Consider the following 17,808-nt stretch of genomic DNA (forward strand, 5'->3'; position numbering starts at 1 on the left):
TTAATTTCTCTTTTATTTGTAATTTTCAAAGTCTTGTAGTTTCACCCATTTTTTTTAGGGAAGATGTTAATACAAATTGCAGTAAAAAAATTAGACCTTTCTATACACCTGAGTCTGTCTTTCTGTCTCCCATTCCACACTTTGAATTATTTGCACTTCCTTCCTTCTGAAAATTTATAGGTCGATAGCAAAAGCGTTTCCAATACCACATATCCTCAAGAGTGCTTTCTCCTTTTTCTTCCATAGTTTGTTTTTCCTGATGTTCTCATACTGCTCTGGGTCACGACAACCTGCTCTGTGTCATGTGTTATGGCTGATATATGATGGAGATTTTCTCTCCTCGTTTTCCAGATCATTCTTGCCCTTGTCATACTCTTGCCCACTCTTTGTTCTTTAGAGCCTTTCTCTGGATTTTCCCAGTTGCCGTCTTTGGCAGATCCTGAATAAACTCCACCTGAAAGGCAAAAATGCTCCCTGTAGCTAAATGAATTGTGGTTAATTTCCCAGGGGCAACAAGAGATTGCAAAAACACTTTTAGCGTGGCTGGGGATGAACAGATGGGAAGCTGCACAGCCAGGGCTGGTGTGGTGGAATTCCTTACTACACCTTGTAGGTACTGCACAGGCCAGACTTGCAGGGGGAGAAGTACCACAATCTCTAGGAGCTGAGTGCTTCAGCTTTCAGGACAGGGAGTTACTGGTGTCTTTCCTAGTGTGAAGAGATGGATTCCAATCCACTGATGCCAGCAGGAATTTCCCTTTTGTTTTGGCTGAGTGCTAGAGGAGAGCTCAAGGTAGGGACTGGTTGGAATTGAATGCCTTGTCCTTTTGATCTGCTGGAAAACCCCAGTACTCCATGAAAGAAAGACTGGACACTCATAAAGTAAAATTTCATGACCATTGCCTCCCTCTGGGTCCTTTCTAGCACACACAGCCAACCCAAGGCTACAGCTGCAACAGGCCCTGTCATCTGCTTCTATTCCATCTAACTCTGCCTGCAGTGTTTGTCAGAATGCAGTTGAGAAGGAGCTGAGGCAGGGCAAAAAATGCTCAGTTTCTGGTCCAGTTAGAGAACCTGTGTTTTTGGGCTGTACTTACCTTCCTTGGATACTTGTAAGGTGCAGTCACCTTCTTGACATGTTGCTGGAGCTCGTGAGTTAATTTTTCTGGGTCATGTGATACAAAAGCAGGAGCTAAAACAATGAAGGCTTTGACCACCTGTGCCACAAAAAGGAAGGGATTCCATTAACTTCCAGAGGTGGGAATAAAGGGGTACATTTGTCATGTAAAGTGAATATCAAAATTGAGAATGCCCAAATTGGGTCTTTTTCTTTCATTTCTCTTTTCATTGGCTGTTTATTACTGACTGCTGTGTTGTGAAGGACCCATTCTGCAGCAGGGAATGTTTTGGTATTTTCCACTTTTTTTCCCCTTAACTTTATACACTATTAAACTTTCAAAAAGTTCTAGTACAGAAAATAAAGAGAGATTAAAATCTCATCCCTGTTTCTCAAAGAAATGTCGCAAAGTTCAAAAATATAAAACAAAAAGGAAACACTGGATATCATTGCCACCATAGGCTTAGTAGTAAATGAGAAATAATCAAAATTCCCTTGATTAGAGAAAAAGATGTCATGATTAGTCTGAAAAAACAAATTTTTTCCCCACATAAAAACCTGCAAAGAAATAATTTTGAAACTGAAAGATCTGTCAAGATCTGTCAAGATATGGATTTAAAAAACTTTAGCCCTCTTAATTTCAAAAATCTGCAACATACTGAATTCCAAGGAAGCCTAGTACATAGAGGGATATTGATGCTCGGAATAAAGGGCATTTCTTACTACATCTTTGCTCTATTTTCTTTTACCTCCCCTCGAACTGGGTCGGGGCTGCTGACCACAGCCACCTCGGAGACTGCTGGGTGCTGCACCAGCGCACTCTCCACCTCAAAGGGGCCGATGCGGTACCTGGGAGAGCATGAGCAGAGGTCAGCCCCAGCAGGATGGGCCAGTCCATTGGTGTTGGCAGGCTGTGTTTTATGAGGCAAATCTAGGAGCAGATGCCTTACCCAGCAGAGTTAATGATATCATCAGCTCTTCCAACAAACCAGACATATCCCTCTTCATCCATAACGCCTCTGTCCCCCGTGACATAAAAATCTCCACGCACAGAGGCAGCAGTCTTCTCTGGATTATCCTGGCAACAACCAAACATTTCAAGACAAGTTTCTGATTCTTAGGGAGACATAACACATTTACTTTGCAGTGGTGCTAAAAAAAAACAATAGAAGGGTCTAGAACTGAGTATGTTCAATACTGTTTTATATTTTCAGCTAAATAAAAGAGCCACATTTAGCAGCTTTGTTGTGGAAATATATGATATGTGGACAAAAGCACCTTTTATGTAGAGATTTCTGTTCTAGAGAGAAAAGGCCATGCTCTATCAAAATGCCCATTCACCACAGGAAATGACTAAAACGTGTAACCAACTCTGTTCAGGGAAATGATTTACCACTGCAGGGGGTTGCCAAAATAACTTCCAGCCAAAGGAAACTTTTTACCCTTAACTGTCAGGACCAAGACACAAATGAGGTGACCTGCAGGAAAAACATTGTCTGACCTTTAGGACCTATATCTCCAGTGTAACCGCTTGGTTAGACAGGAAAAACACTTTGACAAGAGAAGACATAGTGAAAAACACAAGTTACAGTATTGAACCTAAAGAAGATTTCTATCACATGGTGAGAAGTTACTTTGTGCAAGTTGTTGCATGAGAATGCTACAATACAAATATTATTATATTTGGATTCATAAAAGGATTAAAAACATAGGTGGGTTCCCCAAAGCCTATTGAATATGACAGTTCCAATACAGGGGAGAATATCTGTAAGTTTGCCTGTTTTCCTAAGAATGCCCTGCACCTCAGCACCACTGCAGATGAACAGCTGCTTAAGATGGACCTTTGACCTGAACCAAAATGTCTTCTTCTGCTCTGTTTTCCTAAGCTGGTTCTGCTTTCAGTGGGTAGAGCATCCCCTTTTGAGTAGTGGTGTTTGATTAAGTGTGTCACTACCTCAGAGCTGTATGAGGTTTGTATGATCATCTACACGTGAGGGGCGTGTGCTGTGACTTGTGTTTGTGCTGCTGCTCTTGTGCACGTGGTCTGTGTGACAGGCACCTGTGCAAAGGTTTCTCTGACTCCAGTGCCTGCTGGAGTGGGGGTACCTCTGACAGGGGTATGAGGCAATAAAATACCTGTGCCTTGGAAAGCCTCCCGGAGCTTCTGATGTGCAAGAGTAGAATTTATGGGCATTCTTCATTAATGTTTAACCAAAGATAGGAATGGAATAGAGGGAAAAGAGTGGTGCTCTGAACTTGAAGCCCGTGGCAACTGCCTGGTACATATCTGGAACAGGGCATCCCCTGGTTCATGTGGCATCTTGAAGCTACACTCTGTCAGTCAGTCTGTCCTGGAACTATGCACTGACCAGGATCAAAGTCCTCAAGCAACCCAGTGAGACCTTCTGAGGACCCTGCATGAAATTCTGCTCCTGGCAGAGCCTTGCCCTGGGTCTCTCCCCAGTCTCTCAGCACACACAGGCACAGCAAGTCGGGCTCACCAAGTACTGGGAGAACAGACAGAAGGGTCGTGTGGGTTGCACTCGCACAGCAATGGTGCCCTCCTCTCCTGCAGGCACAACAGCCCCATGGTCATCCACGATCTGCAGGAAGGACAGACACAGCAGCAGTGCTTTGATCAGCTCAGAGGAGCATCTGCTCCAGCTCAGTGCAGGGCACAGAAGGGCTGCAGACAGCCCTGCCTTACTCTTCTACCCACAGCTGCCACATTTCCACGTACCTGCACGTCGTAAGGGGGAACAGCTTTTCCCAAAGAGCCAGGTTTAATTTTCATTCCTTTCATATTGGCACAGATTGTCACCTGCAGAGTAGATTTAAAAAAAAAAAATTAAAATTGTTGCAACATCTTGTGAATGTTATCATTGTTTGCATTAGGCACCTTCCCATGACTTTGTTGTGACAAGGGCTGAACCAGGACCTACACTGGGGTTTTTGAGAACATCAGTCTGGGGTGTGAGCTGCTTTAATATTTTTCATTAAAACCTCAGACAGGAAAAATTGATACCCAGAGAAAATACTCTTTTTTAGTTTTACTTTTGAAGCAAAGATGGTGAAGGGTTCTACTACCAGTAATTACATTTATTGCAAACGTACTGTTTCAGTCTGGCCATAACCTTCATGGATATCCAGCCCTGTCTGGATTTTCCACTTTGCAAACACTTCAGGATTCAGTGCTTCCCCTCCAGTTACACAGTGCTTCAGACTTGGGAACTTGTAGCTTGAGAGGAACAGAAAATGAAATAATTGTCTTAGCTCCTAAAATGAGCAGTAGATAGACTTAACTGAACATCCTCCCTTGGCTTTCCGAGTAAGTACACCTAACACTTCACAAGCTCCTTTGGAAATGAGTCATCATCCTGTTATGCACACCTGGACTACACTCCTAGATTGCTTGAGCTGCCACTGAAGATGATGTGGTTTATCTCTGTGTCACTGGAAATAGGTTTCTCCGCTGGAAAATGTGTGAGCAAAAGCGTTTCCTTGAGAGAGCTGACATAAAAGGAGTAATCTGAACAAGCACATCAAATGTGTGTGGAAAGCTGAGTTATGTGCCAACACCCAAGATCAGATTTAACTCAGGGAATTTTCTAGAGCAAAAGGAAGGCTGAATAGGTACAGAGAGGCTGAGCTCTGCTAAACCTGGGTTGGCTTTTGTCAGGTTGAAAGACCTATGTGACAAGAATAAGTACCTTACCAAAGATGTGAAAACTCCCTGCAAACCACTTCTCACAAGCTGGGTATTTTACAGAGTAACAAACTGGGGAGAACAGCTGCCAAATAACTCTCAGGATGTGAAGCTCCTCTAACTGCTCCCTTCATTCTCAAGCATGTGAGAACAGCTCCACCGTACTCCAGTAGCTCCCTGATCCAATGCTGCCCAGCTGATTTAAATGGAACTGGGAACCCAAAGTTCAGAGGAAGTGACAACTTAAAAATGTCTCCTTTGTTTCCTCTGTGCTGTCTACTCAAAGACCCAGTCCTGAAGCCCAGGTGGCCTACCTGGGCTAGCCCTAGTCATTCTCACGTTTCAGAACACAGCCTTCTTTTCTGAGAGCAGGTTTTGCTAATTAGATTGCCTTTAACAGAAAAAGAAATTAAGGAACCTGAGGAGCTAAACCTCCAGAGCTGTCCCAGCATTATGCCCCAGCCTCCCTCCCTCCCCTCCCTGCAGTACCTGCTCACATCGTGTTGGACCAGCATGCGGAAGGCAGTGGGAGCTGTGCAGAAGGTGGAGATGGGATATCTGGAGAGAGTCTAGAAAAACAGGGAGTTATTCTGCTGGAAATGAAAGTGTGATGGTGGCTCTGACCTTGTCAATGCCCAGGTGATTAACAAAAGAGGCCACTGTTGATGGGAATCAATCAGCTGACTGGTTTTGTGCAGTGCCTGAGGGGAAGAATAAGCACTCTGGCAACTCACTGAAAATTCAGGATAACAGAGCCTTAATTCAGGTTCATGCCATACTCTGATTACTGGCCCATGCTCAGCCTGACCCCCAAGCAGCTGGAAGTCCATACCTGAAGTGAGCTTTAAGCTCAGTATTGGACAACACAGCAGTGACCCCAAGATCTTTATATCCTGCATCTTTTTCCAGTTGTGCTCTACACTGGAGCCATGCCACATGGCCTAATCAGGAGGGAAAACACTTGTTCCTTGAGCTGAATGGGCATCAAATGGAGGGATGATTCCTTGGGATGTGGGAAGTACTATCCCTGCTGCTACTGAGTAGTGGCACCCATGGACCAGAGCCAGTTTGTTTCCTTCATTTATGTGAAATGGAAGTAAACATCACAGTATAAAATGTTAAGCTTACCTCTGCAATAACTTCTGGTTTAAACTGTGGCATATTGTGTACAAAGACACAGGATCCACAGATCCAGGGCGCAAAAAGACTGCTCCAAGCTGCTTTTACCCAGCCAGTATCAGAGGTATTCCACATTATGTCTGAAGGAGTCAAGTTCATCCAATACCTGATGAAAAAGCAGAGATGAAAAAATGCTACAGAGAATGTGAGAGACTCAGGCCCAGGTCACAGCAGCATTCAAGAGAAGGGCAGGAGGCTTCCATTAGAAGATGTGATCAGAGCAAGTGGGGCTCTGTAGAAAGTTTGAGAGATTTGAAGAGTCTTAAACATTCTCTTATTTCCCTTCATTCCCTTCTGCTTAATATTTTGAGCATTTATTTTTCTTGTGAGCAGTGTAAAACATCTTTGTCTCGAGCTGCAGAATCTGGATCTAGAGCAGAACCCAAACAGATCATTTGGAGCAGCCTTTTCCCACCTGGTGCAGTTGAGACATCAGCTGTCACAGCTCATTTCTCTAGGAAACTAAACAAGTTACTTCTCTGGACCCTTGACCACCAGCTTTCAACTCAGAATATTTTGGGAAAGGTATCCTTTAACTTTCAAAATGAGGAGGATGCAAGATCCTACAGTCATGAATTGCCCACATTTACTGGAGTTTTATGGTCACATGTTCCATTTAATGGTGATCACCTCACTTAATGAGGACCCTGGGAGGAACTGCAAGGTGATACCTGCCAGAGATTGTAAATCCGATCCCGTAACTGCTGTGGGACTGCACCACCATTTTTGGGAAGCCCGTAGTTCCACTGGTGAAATAGATCAGCATTGGCTCGTGACTCCTTGTCTTGACACATTCATGGTCAGAAGATGCAACCCTTCAGAGGAAATGGTATCTTCTGGTCAGTACACACAGTTTTCCAGCAGGGAATCAGTATTTTTATTGTTTAGGAGTTCAACAGGAAAGTTGCCCCAAACTGAATGATCTCACTGAATAAGGGGTAACACAGGTAAGAACAGTTAGAGAACATTTTCCTTGTAACGAGTATGCCCTGTATGCCATAACATTTAAAATATGAGCACCTACAGAATATTCCAGACTTTGTCTGCCATTGTTTATCAAGGGCACTCCAGGTGCTGATTATGGAACAGCAGGCAGAAATCAGTGTCTGCTTCAACACAAACCAACCCCCAACCTGAAATCAATAACTGAGGTTATTATGCCAAGTACATGGGTCTTTTTACTAATAGTGTATCATTTATGTTCAAGAGACTGATGAACAATTCAGATCCTCTGAGGTACCAGGATAATAAAGGGAAAAAAGAACTGAGCACCAAGAGCTGGCAATTGGTATTTTCCCATTTAATCAAGAGCCATTAGAATGGGCTCTAGCAGGCATGCTCATAACAATTGTATAGAACTCTGTGCTTGTCTTGTGATCACAGTAGAAGCAGAGAGCTTCTAAAGCTGGCAGGCTGCTAAGTGAGGACAAGGTGAAGGACCCGAACTTAGCTCCCAAAACCTGGGTTGGATAAACCTCTACCAGTGTAATCACAATGCAGCAGGTTGACAGAGAAATGTAAGTCCTTTGTATTTTGAAAATGAACCTCAAAACTCAGCAATGTCACCTGCCTGGTACAGCTCCCTTTCACCTCACAGGGATGATGGTGAAAGAGCTGGATACTCACGCAAGGAGTTCTCTGAGGTTCAGCCACCCATCCCTGCTCCCTCTGCCTACAATGAGTTTACTTCTCAGGAACTGGCTGCCAGGCAGGACAGATTCCAGTGCAGGTGCCAGGGTGTCACTGGTAATGATGCACTTGGCCTTTGAAGCCTGGAGTCGGTATGAGATGTCTTTGGCCGTTAATTGGGATGTTCCTGGAATAAAGACAATTCCTGGAAAAGAGCAAGAAGCAATTGAGGAAACTCATCATTTCCCAAAAATACCTGATTGTGTCTCTCTGTTGATGCTGATTTGATCCATCATGGATGTTTGGCAGCTTAAAAGCAGAGCAAAATAGATATATTCAATTATTAATGACACTCATTCTGCAAGTTCCTCCATGATACATTCAGCTCCCTTACAATGTATGTGGTCAAGCCTGGCCTCAGGCTGCAGCCATTCGAGCCTCTCTGGCTTCACCTGAGGATGCCTCTTGACTGGACCCTGTCTGGCACTGTGGTTCCTGGGGGAGGGCTGCCAATCCTCCCTTTAGGCAAAAGCTGAATTGTGCAGGTCACAGCAACATCTCCCTGCTTGCATTTTCTCCACACTGATCTAACACGTGGCTTGTAGGCTCTGCTTGCTCTGTCTCTGCACCCCAGGGGTGGGTGAGTCGCTCACCTGCTCGCATGCAGGCTACGTTCAGGAGCCACCACTCGGGAACACGAGGCAGAACTGCCATAACTCTGTCTCCTCTCTGCAGGGCACAGGCCTCAGAAAGGACATTGGCTGCCTTCCTGGAGAGAGAGCCCAGCTCTTCAAAGCTCCACTTCACCTCCTCTCCCTCATCACTGACCCACCAAAACGCTGGATTTGCTGGTTTTCTTCCATCCTGCAACACATCAGAAGATATTAAAACATGAAGACAAACCTTAAAAGGTTTCACTTCAATACAAATCATCCTTGGCAATCACTCTGCTAGAGTGAAACCCATCTTTCTGACAAACAAAATAAAATGGTGCTAACACTATCCAGTATCCATCAGTAAAACTGAATCATCTGAGATTTGTTCCACGGTGTCCTGGTTTTGACTGGCACTGAGTAAGCACTGCTTAGCAACAACTAAGTCGAGGACTTTCCAGTTTCTCACACTCTGCCAGCAAGGAGGTGCATGAGAATCTGGGAGGGTTCAGGACAGCTGACCTGAGATGTCCAAAGGGATACTCCACACCACAGAAAGCCTTGCTCAGTTTATTACCTGGTGAGAAGTTGGTTGAGGGCTGCCAATTGCTGTTTGGGGACAGGATGGGTGTCAATCAGTGGGCACTGGGCAGTTGTGTTGTACATCATTTATCTTGTCTGGGTTTTCTTTGATGCTCTCTCTTTTTGTTGTCTCCCTTTTCATCACTACTATTGCTACTGATACGACTACAGTGGTGATAATTATAATTAATATTCTTCTTATTATTGTATTTTATTTTATTTCAATTCTTAAACTGTTCTTTCCTCAACCCATAAAGGTTTTACCTTTATTTTCTCCTGATTCTCCTCCCCATCCCACTGGGGAGTGTGGGAGTGAGATCCAGGGGCTCTGTGGTTCTTAGTTGCCAGCTGGGGTTAACAACTCAATGTCTATAAGGTAAAAGACAAATACTACCTTTTCCAGCCGTGCCCACTCATCTAAGACATCACTTGCAAAGTTGAAATATTCTGGCAGTTCCTTTTTACACTGGTTTATAGATTCATAGTAGGAAACAATCTGAGATGTAAGAAGCCTGTTGTTTCCATGGGATGATCTGCAAGGTGACCTGAGAATCCGCAAACACTGAGGAATCCAGGATTTAATAAATGTTCTCATGATAAATGATGTTTTATCAGACAGTGAGGGGAAGAATCAGGTGCACACCTAAGGAATCAGTCACCTGGAATGAAAGAAAACACATTTAAAAGCAGTTAGTTATTGGATGCTGTCTAGTTTGTGATGCTGGATGAATTAATGCAAACCAGCTTGAATAAATAGGTTTATTGAACACATCCTTGTTTTCCCTATTATTTTATGTTCCTCCTTTTCTTGTAAAGAGATTGAGCACTGCTTTTTCATTAGAATATTTGTCCTCTACTTTGTCAGCTGATAAATGACTCTCATATCTCCTCTCTAAAATTTCACTTGCCAGTCCTTTTTTCAATATCTTTGTCTTGATTCCTGTAAGTTTTATGTTACTTTGCGTGCTTACAGAAATAAAATGCCACTAGTTTTGAAGTGTTTTAGGAGACTACCACCTTGACTTAAAACAGTCTCTAATTATGTTATGCCTTAAACCTGCACTAGATGGCGAGTCACACTGAATTTATGCACCAATAAAACTGATGAATCTCTAATTTATTTTTTTATGAGTTCTCTTTTCTTTGAGGGCATGGAATAAACACAAAATACACAGTAGGTGAGCAAAGGTGAAATGCCAAAGACTTCCATTTGCTTTGCACTTCAGCTGAAGTGTGCAACTTGGGAAAAGATACATGTAAAATAAACTTGCAAAGAAAGTGCCAACAGTTCCAGTCTTTCCCACACAGCATACAGGTACATGTGGAAGAGACAGAATGGAGGATGCCACAGGTATTTGAAGCCCAACCCTGAAAGTCAAGAAAGCTGGATTTTCACTCACAGGTGCTGAATCATCAGATAAACTTGTTTTCAGTGTAATGAAGTCCTTAAGGATGTACCCATATTTCTAAGGGAATTTTCCCCCAGTTCAATGGAATCAGCTTTGCTTTTAAACTTTTCTGTGCCATGATGCTGCCCTTATTGAACAGCCAGCACTACATACCTGTCTCACAGGGATACTTTCACCTTTGCATTGTGTATTGCAAGTGTAGTTGTAGTGAGAGCTTCCAGTGTTCAATGCCAATAAATAACAGTAACTGGCATTGCTCTGAAATCCCTGTGTTTGTGAGGCAAACCAGAGAAACTGAGAAGGTGCACGTGTGAGGCACATCTCAATGGCTCTTGACCACATATTTTTACAGGCTTCGAGGGGTAACTAAGCAGAAGTCCCTAGAATATTATTTATCCCGAATCCAGTGTTTCCTGCTGACTGGACTGTGACTTCTGCAGAGGGCAGATTTTCCAGAGCTCTCAAACTGTAAAGCACAAAAGGAAAGCCAGCACTAGTTAGCACTGATGAAGTAATGCACAGTGTGACCTTACCTGCTCTGTGTCTAAAAGAAAACATTGTTCACCAGCTCAGATCCACTAAATCCCACTCTTTTCCTCATTGCAAATCTGTCCTGGCAGGATGGACTATTGTATCACCCCCTTTTTTCTGCAGTTTCCTTTCAGGACATAGAGGTTAGAAGCCCTTTCCATGATGGAGCCTACTTCCTGGTAGGAGATTTCCAGGAGGGTTTTAAGTCGACTGCAGTTTGTTTCAGGGGCAGACAGGGGAAAACCAGCTCTCTCAGCAAATGGTTTTGTCATCCTGCCTTTGTTCTGGGAGCCTTAGGCTGTGTTCTGATCTTAAACACTGCCTGCTCAGCTCAAACAGGGCTTGTTAGTTTTAACCTGCAGTTCTGAAAGATGCTTTTTAACCTCACTGGCATGTTGCTTGAAAGACGTCTTTAGAAAGCAGCCTGTTATGAAGAGAAAGAGACCACAAAGTCAAATGGGAGACTCTTATCTTTCTGCTTCTTTTTCTCCTTTACCTGATTGCTGAATCTGTATTTATGTGTGATCTTATCTTGCAAGCAGCCTGAATACACAGCTCCTGATTTCATTAGGCACCCTGCACAAGCACTAATAGAACACCTCTCAAGGTGCATTGCAACTCAAAGCTTTTGAGACCGATAGAGGACAGTTTGCTCCACTCACACCAGGCATGAAAACAGACTAAATTGCAGCAATATGTCCCCCAAGATCCTTCACCCACAGAAAGTGGGGGCTACCACATCAGCCCCCATTACAAACACTCCCTTTCAGTGGTGCCCTCCTGGATAAAAAGTCTGCTAAAGGCACGAGGAGCAAAGCAGCACTTGCTACTCCTCAAGAAGAACAAAGAGCCATTATTGGAGGAATTTCTTCTTGGTTCTACTAATCCAGACCCAGCTGTTGTCAACTAACCTGTGTCCTCTGTGCCACTGAAACAACCAGTGGAATACCTGATCTCTACCTGCTACAGCTTCAGGGGTAAAGTTCACAAATTGCAGCACAGTTTAAGGGTCAAAGATGTTTCTGCTACAACTACAGACTGGCAGATATTTACAGAAATAGTAATTCCTTAGTAAATGAAGGAATTCCAGAATCTCAACGTTTCTGTAAGTCCTTTTTTAAAATGTTCTGGAAAGATGTCTAGGGAGGCCTCACAGTTCACCTGCATGGGTGACAGCTATCCTAAGGATGACATGGTACATTTAAAAGTCCCTTCAGTTTATTGCACAGAAAATTGTGCTACCACTGAAAACCAATGGTGAAATTTTCTGGTTTAACCCACTAAGTACTATCTTACTTGAGCTACAACTTGGCACTTAAGTGGAGGGGGAGCCTCACAGACGAGGCCTCCAAGACTTACAGGCACTGAAATTCTCTATGCAAAGAAATGAGAGTTTTTCCCTGACTTCAGCACACTCTCAGTCAGATCCCCAGTCAGTAGCTCCATAAGTGCAAGAGACAAGCAAACAGGGGAGCAGCCCCCAAATACTGTCCCAGGTACCTCCCCTGCTGCTTGGTGTGCAGCCCGGACAAGACAAGGGTGTCTAATCACACAAGTGCACTCTGAATCCACTGGTACTTCTGTAGGCAAGTGTTTCCTCCTGTGCTCTTTCACCTTCTCCCTGGGGTGTTTATTTCCAGAAACAGTAAACTTCCCCATAGATACTTTTTCCCCCCACAGACACTACTAAAGGTGGGGAAGTACTTAACTAATTTAATCTTCCCATGGAAAGTGCAGTTGGCTCCACTGGTGGTAGACTGTTATCAACCTTATCAGCCTCTTGGTTTGGCTGATACAGCTGCAGACATTTGAGCAGCAAACCCTACTGCTTAATGCTCCTTTGCTTCTTTCTTTCTCAGTATCTGGGTAAAGGCAGGACAAGATGAAGACACATCCTTTTTTCCTTCTTCTCCTGTTGTTTCTCACAGGCTTCCTGGCAGCAGACAGCATAAGCCCAAATGAAGCAAAACTGAAGAAAGCCAAGCTCCCCAAAATAAAAAAGGAGAACCATGTCCTCTTGCTGAAATCGAGCAACTTTGACAGAGCATTGAAGGAAACCAAATACCTCCTGGTGAAGTTCTGTGAGTATCAATTTCCACTCTCTTGCCCTGGTGGCTCTGCAGAGAATGACTGATTTTGGGACACTCAGAAGTGCTTGTTTTAACATTCCTTTGTCCCCCAGCAGTCCTTGCTTGTTTTGGTTTCCTCCATGTATCTATTTCTGATTGTAACTGCAGAAGTTTATTCTTTTTTGGGGTGGCTAAACACCAGTCTGCTACATAAGACATAAGACAGTGATGAGTTGGCATTCTTTGCTTCCACTGCCTAGTCTTGCAAGTATGTGTTTCACAGCACAGTGATGGGTAAAACATATTAAAAAAAACCCCAACCAAACAAAAATTAACCAGAGAGTGCTTTTCTCCTTCTTACATTTTCATCAGCACTTTGTATGAGATTTTTTGGATGGCATCTCTCCTCTGGGAGCCTTTGGGTTTCAGGGATTGTCTTTTTACAACATTTTGATGTCTGTAATTGCATTATATTGTTCTTTTCCCCTGAAATGAGCACTTGGTTAGGTAGAGGCAGGTTTGTGGTCCTTGTTTTAGGTTCACATTCATTCCTCCTGGGGAGAAAGCTAGTGGGGTTTTTGAGTAACTAACTTTGTTGTCAGGTCTGGCCTACAAGTACATCACAAGGGCAAAAGCCAAGAGGTGGATTCTTGTGATGTTACCCATCTAAAAGTTCAGATGCTGCATAATTTCCCATGCCATGAACAGGGATCTGCACTGGCCAGCAGCTTGCTGGTAGCAGAAACCCTTTGATCTGCATAAGGCTAATATAATATAATATAATATAATATAATATAATATAATATAATATAATATAATATAATATAATATAATATAATATAATATAATATAATATAATATAATATAATATAATATAATATAATATAATATAATATAATATAATATAATATAATATCTTTAATTATAATAATATTAAAATATAACAACACATACAATATAATATTATGGCAATAAATAAAAAGTGACAATAACCTAAATAAAGAATATAATAAAGACATAGATGACAAAGATAATAATATTATTATTAATAATAATAGTAATAATAATGATTATGATGTACTGTAGGTCAAGCTGAAATGAAAATACTTGTATTTATCCAAGAACAAGACCCAAAATACACTAACAGACTCCTGAAACTAAAAATATGTTTGGATCATACCAAACATTTCATTAATCCTAAAACAATGTTATAAAACTTCAAGTATTTTTAAACTTTCAGAATAACCACATTAGAAAATGATTTGAAACATAATGTTTAAAATTTCAAAACTTTTGAAATTCAGGAAGATTTTATTTACTAATTGTAGAGGATTTAAAGCTATTTGTCAAATTCAGCCCACAGTTGTGAATGGTTTTATCTCTCAGAAGATGCATAATTTTGGTGAAAAAATAGTTTATCAGAAAAACTTTAGTCATTCTGTATTCTCAGCTTTGTAAGAGCTGTTTTAAAGCACAGGATCTAAATGGCCAGGCCAGAGCAGAGTTTGTAGCCAAACCTTCTTAGTACTGGCAGAGATCATCAACAGTGAGATATTGCAACCCACTTCAGGATTGCAAACCAAATATGAACGGAAAACAGATGTGGAAGAATTCATAAAGAGAGAGGAGATGGAGAAAGAGCTGTTCAGAATACAGTAGCCCAGGGACTGGGGCACTCAAAGGATGTGGGAGCCTAAATCAGGCTTTCTTCCCCCTTCTTCAGAGCAGAGTCTTGGACCTCTCTGACATCCCACCACCCTCACCACTGGCTTCTCCAGAAGGGAAGGACAGACACACTCTTCCATTCCCCACTGCATCTTCCAAAATGCAGAGATGAAGCTCTGCTCCCCAAACACACCTTGCTCCAGTGATCCTCATCGCTTGCTGGTTTGCATCAAAGGCCAACAAGTCTGAAGGGTTTACTGAAAACTCATGGACTGCCTTTCCCCACAAACCATAACGGCATCTACAGTCCCCAGAAAGAGTTTTGGAATCGCTCCCAAGAGTGATGAGCTCCACAGCACAGATACATGATCTGGAAATCACTGACCTCAGTCTCTATAGCTCCCTTTGGAAACATGCCACTGAACAGCCTCTGGGGCAGTGAAAATCTATCCTGCAGTGAGGCACTGCCCTGAGGTGTAGGAAACCTGACTCCACAATGCTGAATGAGCTGATTCATTTGCTGTAATAATTTCACTGCCACAGCACAAGGAGACTAAAGATGGGACCGGCACACAAAAGCCATAAAGCCCTAATCTTTTATGTCCCACTCTTTAAAAGTCTATCTAAATGAACTACCTGTGTTAACAAGGAACTATTAAAGAAGATAAGATAATGTGAGAGAAAACAATATTGCCCAGATCACTGAGGAAATCTGTGGGGCTGCCAGGAATTAGCTTCTGACATTCAGAATGAATGCAGGACCTGAGATCTTTTTCCTCCTTACTCATCAGCAATCACAGAGACATAGGGAGTGGGAAGGAATCCCAGGCTTCCCAGAAGATGGGATTTCTTCTGGTGCTGTACTGACACCACAAATGTTTGAGCGACAAACTTTGATTCAAGACTGTGCCTTAGACCACCTATCAATTATAAGAAAGCCCCAATGCTTTCCCTGTTGCATAATATTATTTACTTACCAGTCCCACAGTATTTGTCAGGTGAGGTCTGCTTTGATGTCTTCTGCCCAGTGACCCCCAAGTCCTTTTAGTACCTGTCAGTTCCCCCCTCCCAGAGTCCCAGGTCTGCCTTCCTTCAGGAAGGGCTACTATAAATACATGCTGACTTTTGGCCAGGCAGTGTAGGGATCCCTCTGGAGCTGGGCGAAGTTCACAGGGCAAGCATCCAGTGGGGAAACAAAGCATTGACCTGGAAATCCTCTTCCTCCCTCATCCCAGCTGTTTTGTGCCACAAGACATGTCTGAAAACGATGCAAGCATCACCCAGCAATGTGTGAGCCCTGCCAGGCAGGGCAGAGCTGTGTGCCCTGCTCATGCTAGGAGCCCCCCATCTCAGCACTCACTTGAAAGTGCTCTTCTGCTGCAGGCTGTGGCATCTCCCTATCCATGTTAAACTGATTTAAATTCCACACAAATGCTTATGAGCACAGGGAATTCAGAGCACTTGTCACCAGCAGAAGGCAGACCTTAGATCAGTGCTGCCTGCATGGGAGAGTTTCACTGTTTACACTACACACTGCCTGAATATGAGTCCCTGTGTTGACTTCCACTGCAGAGAAAAGCAAACAAACACCACAAAAGGTCTCAAGCACTCTAACAAATATGCCTATCACAGAGAGAATAAACTTTGTACACTCACGAACACGAATGCTAAAAACACTGCTTTCAAAGCACAGGCTAACACCATTTCCTCCAACTTATCAGGAGAGCTCAGGAAAAGACACAGGCCCCAGTGAATGCTTTATTCCACAGGTTTCTGAGAATGCCTGCTGCTGTTCTTTGCACTGAAAAGTTTCCAGTTCCTAGATAAACATGGGGATAGCCTAAGGACAAGCACGAGTGGTTCAGACCTTGTGGTGCTGTTTTGTGTGCTAAGCACACTCTCATTTGTGAAAAGGTGAAGTTTACCTTCTCTAGCAGAACATTTGTACATCTAGTGAGCCACTGGGTCAGGCACAGTGTTCCTGCAACCTGTGACTGACAGCCTATGCTGAGATAATGACATTTAATAGGCAAGATGAGGGTTACTCTTGAAGACAAACATCTCCTTTCTAAGGCACAAAAGCTGAAGGTGATATTATTGGAAAAAAAATTGCAGTTATCAGCTGCAGAATTACTGACTAGCATGGGTCCCTCATGTAGGTGTCTCTTACACCTGCCTATTTCAGTGAATGCTTTGAATAACCCAAACTTAGAATAAACCCTGATGTTTGCATAGCAGAAGAGCTCAAATGAACTACAAACCTCAGTTAAAAAGCAGAGAGGTCAGCACAGGAGGTTATGGCCATATCTCACTCTAGAAAAGAAGGAGAGAATTCAAGGTTACACAAGCAAGCTTGCAACTGCAGCAAGATTAACATCCTTCCACTCTGATAAGTTAAACATGAATCTATCCTTCATCTCCAAACTCTTCTGCAGAGAAGATTATACATCTGTAGTGCAACTGCAAAAGCTGCCTGCACAGAAGATGAGAAATGGGACTGCTGAAATGGTTTTGTGACCATGTCAGAAACTAACAGCCAGGAAATTGTACCTGGCAGGAGAACAGACACATTCACAATGACTGCAGCCATCCCTAAACCATCGATGTAGACAGCAGAATGAGATTGGAGGCCACCAGCAATTAGCAAAAGGAAAAGTAACTTGTTGTGCTTCCATGTATACCCACTTCAAGAATACTTTAGGGTTATTAAACACGTTCATGTGTCAGCAAAACATTTATCTGTCCACATTTCAATGTATTTTAGCTCAGTAAACTGCACTGTGAAAAAGAAAGAGCAGCTTACTCAGGTTGTTGATGTACTGAAGAGATAAGAGTCAAAATACAGGATTTCTGGTTCTCTTCCCACTTTTAATTTTCCAACCCTTAATTTCTCCTTGTTTTTATTTACAACACAGCTAAAACTACAGACAATGGAAACATTCTCCCATGTTAATACGATGCTGTTCTTGAGCTGGCAGCCTTTGAAGGGCCTCTTGCTTCTGGCAGATGTGGCACAGCACACTGGTTTGCACAGGTGTCCCACCACCCACACATGCCTTCCCTGGTGACCTTGTCACCAGCTCTGTTGCCTTTTATCCCTGTCTGCTCTTGTACCCTGCTGGTGCTCCTTGAGTCTGGAGCCTGTGATGCCACATTAGCCCCAGCAGCTGCTTCCTCATCCCACTGCCTGGAGTGATCGGTGTCAATAAAAATCTAAACCAGAGGAAACGAAACAAACCTCAAGAAAAGGCTCCAAATAAAAGGAGCG

At 43.0% G+C, this 17,808-nt stretch overlaps 2 protein-coding genes across 4 annotated transcripts in view; one reads left to right on the plus strand and one right to left on the minus strand.

Annotated features, from left to right (window-relative positions):
* On the minus strand, positions 1-15,675 carry LOC138118679 (acyl-coenzyme A synthetase ACSM4, mitochondrial-like). Of its 3 annotated transcripts, none has more exons than XM_069029828.1 (14): positions 15,518-15,668; positions 9,261-9,525; positions 8,285-8,495; positions 7,629-7,836; positions 6,674-6,817; positions 5,952-6,108; positions 5,313-5,392; positions 4,232-4,355; positions 3,858-3,938; positions 3,619-3,720; positions 2,068-2,195; positions 1,867-1,966; positions 1,098-1,217; positions 1-454 (listed from the first exon to the last, which is right to left on the minus strand). In XM_069029828.1, the coding sequence occupies exons 2-14, from the start codon at positions 9,459-9,461 to the stop codon at positions 368-370; spliced, it is 1,743 nt and encodes a 580-aa protein (XP_068885929.1). In that variant the 5' UTR covers positions 9,462-9,525; positions 15,518-15,668; the 3' UTR covers positions 1-367. The 3 variants fall into 3 exon arrangements, with proteins under 3 accessions (XP_068885929.1, XP_068885930.1, XP_068885931.1); XM_069029829.1 differs by lacking the exon at positions 15,518-15,668 and adding an exon at positions 14,734-14,753; XM_069029830.1 differs by lacking the exons at positions 1-454; positions 1,098-1,217; positions 1,867-1,966; ... (1 more) ...; positions 3,619-3,720; positions 4,232-4,355 and having other exon boundaries at positions 15,518-15,675.
* PDILT (protein disulfide isomerase like, testis expressed) overlaps positions 12,537-17,808 on the plus strand; it is a 24,064-nt gene continuing 18,792 nt past the window's right edge. Inside the window, exon 1 of the mRNA XM_069029833.1 lies at positions 12,537-12,887. Coding sequence (XP_068885934.1) covers positions 12,689-12,887 — 199 coding nt within the window. The 5' untranslated portion in view covers positions 12,537-12,688. The remainder of the gene's footprint in view (positions 12,888-17,808) is intronic.

Source organism: Aphelocoma coerulescens, chromosome 14 (genome assembly GCF_041296385.1).
Source record: "Aphelocoma coerulescens isolate FSJ_1873_10779 chromosome 14, UR_Acoe_1.0, whole genome shotgun sequence".
In the NCBI taxonomy this organism is placed as follows: domain Eukaryota; kingdom Metazoa; phylum Chordata; class Aves; order Passeriformes; family Corvidae; genus Aphelocoma; species Aphelocoma coerulescens.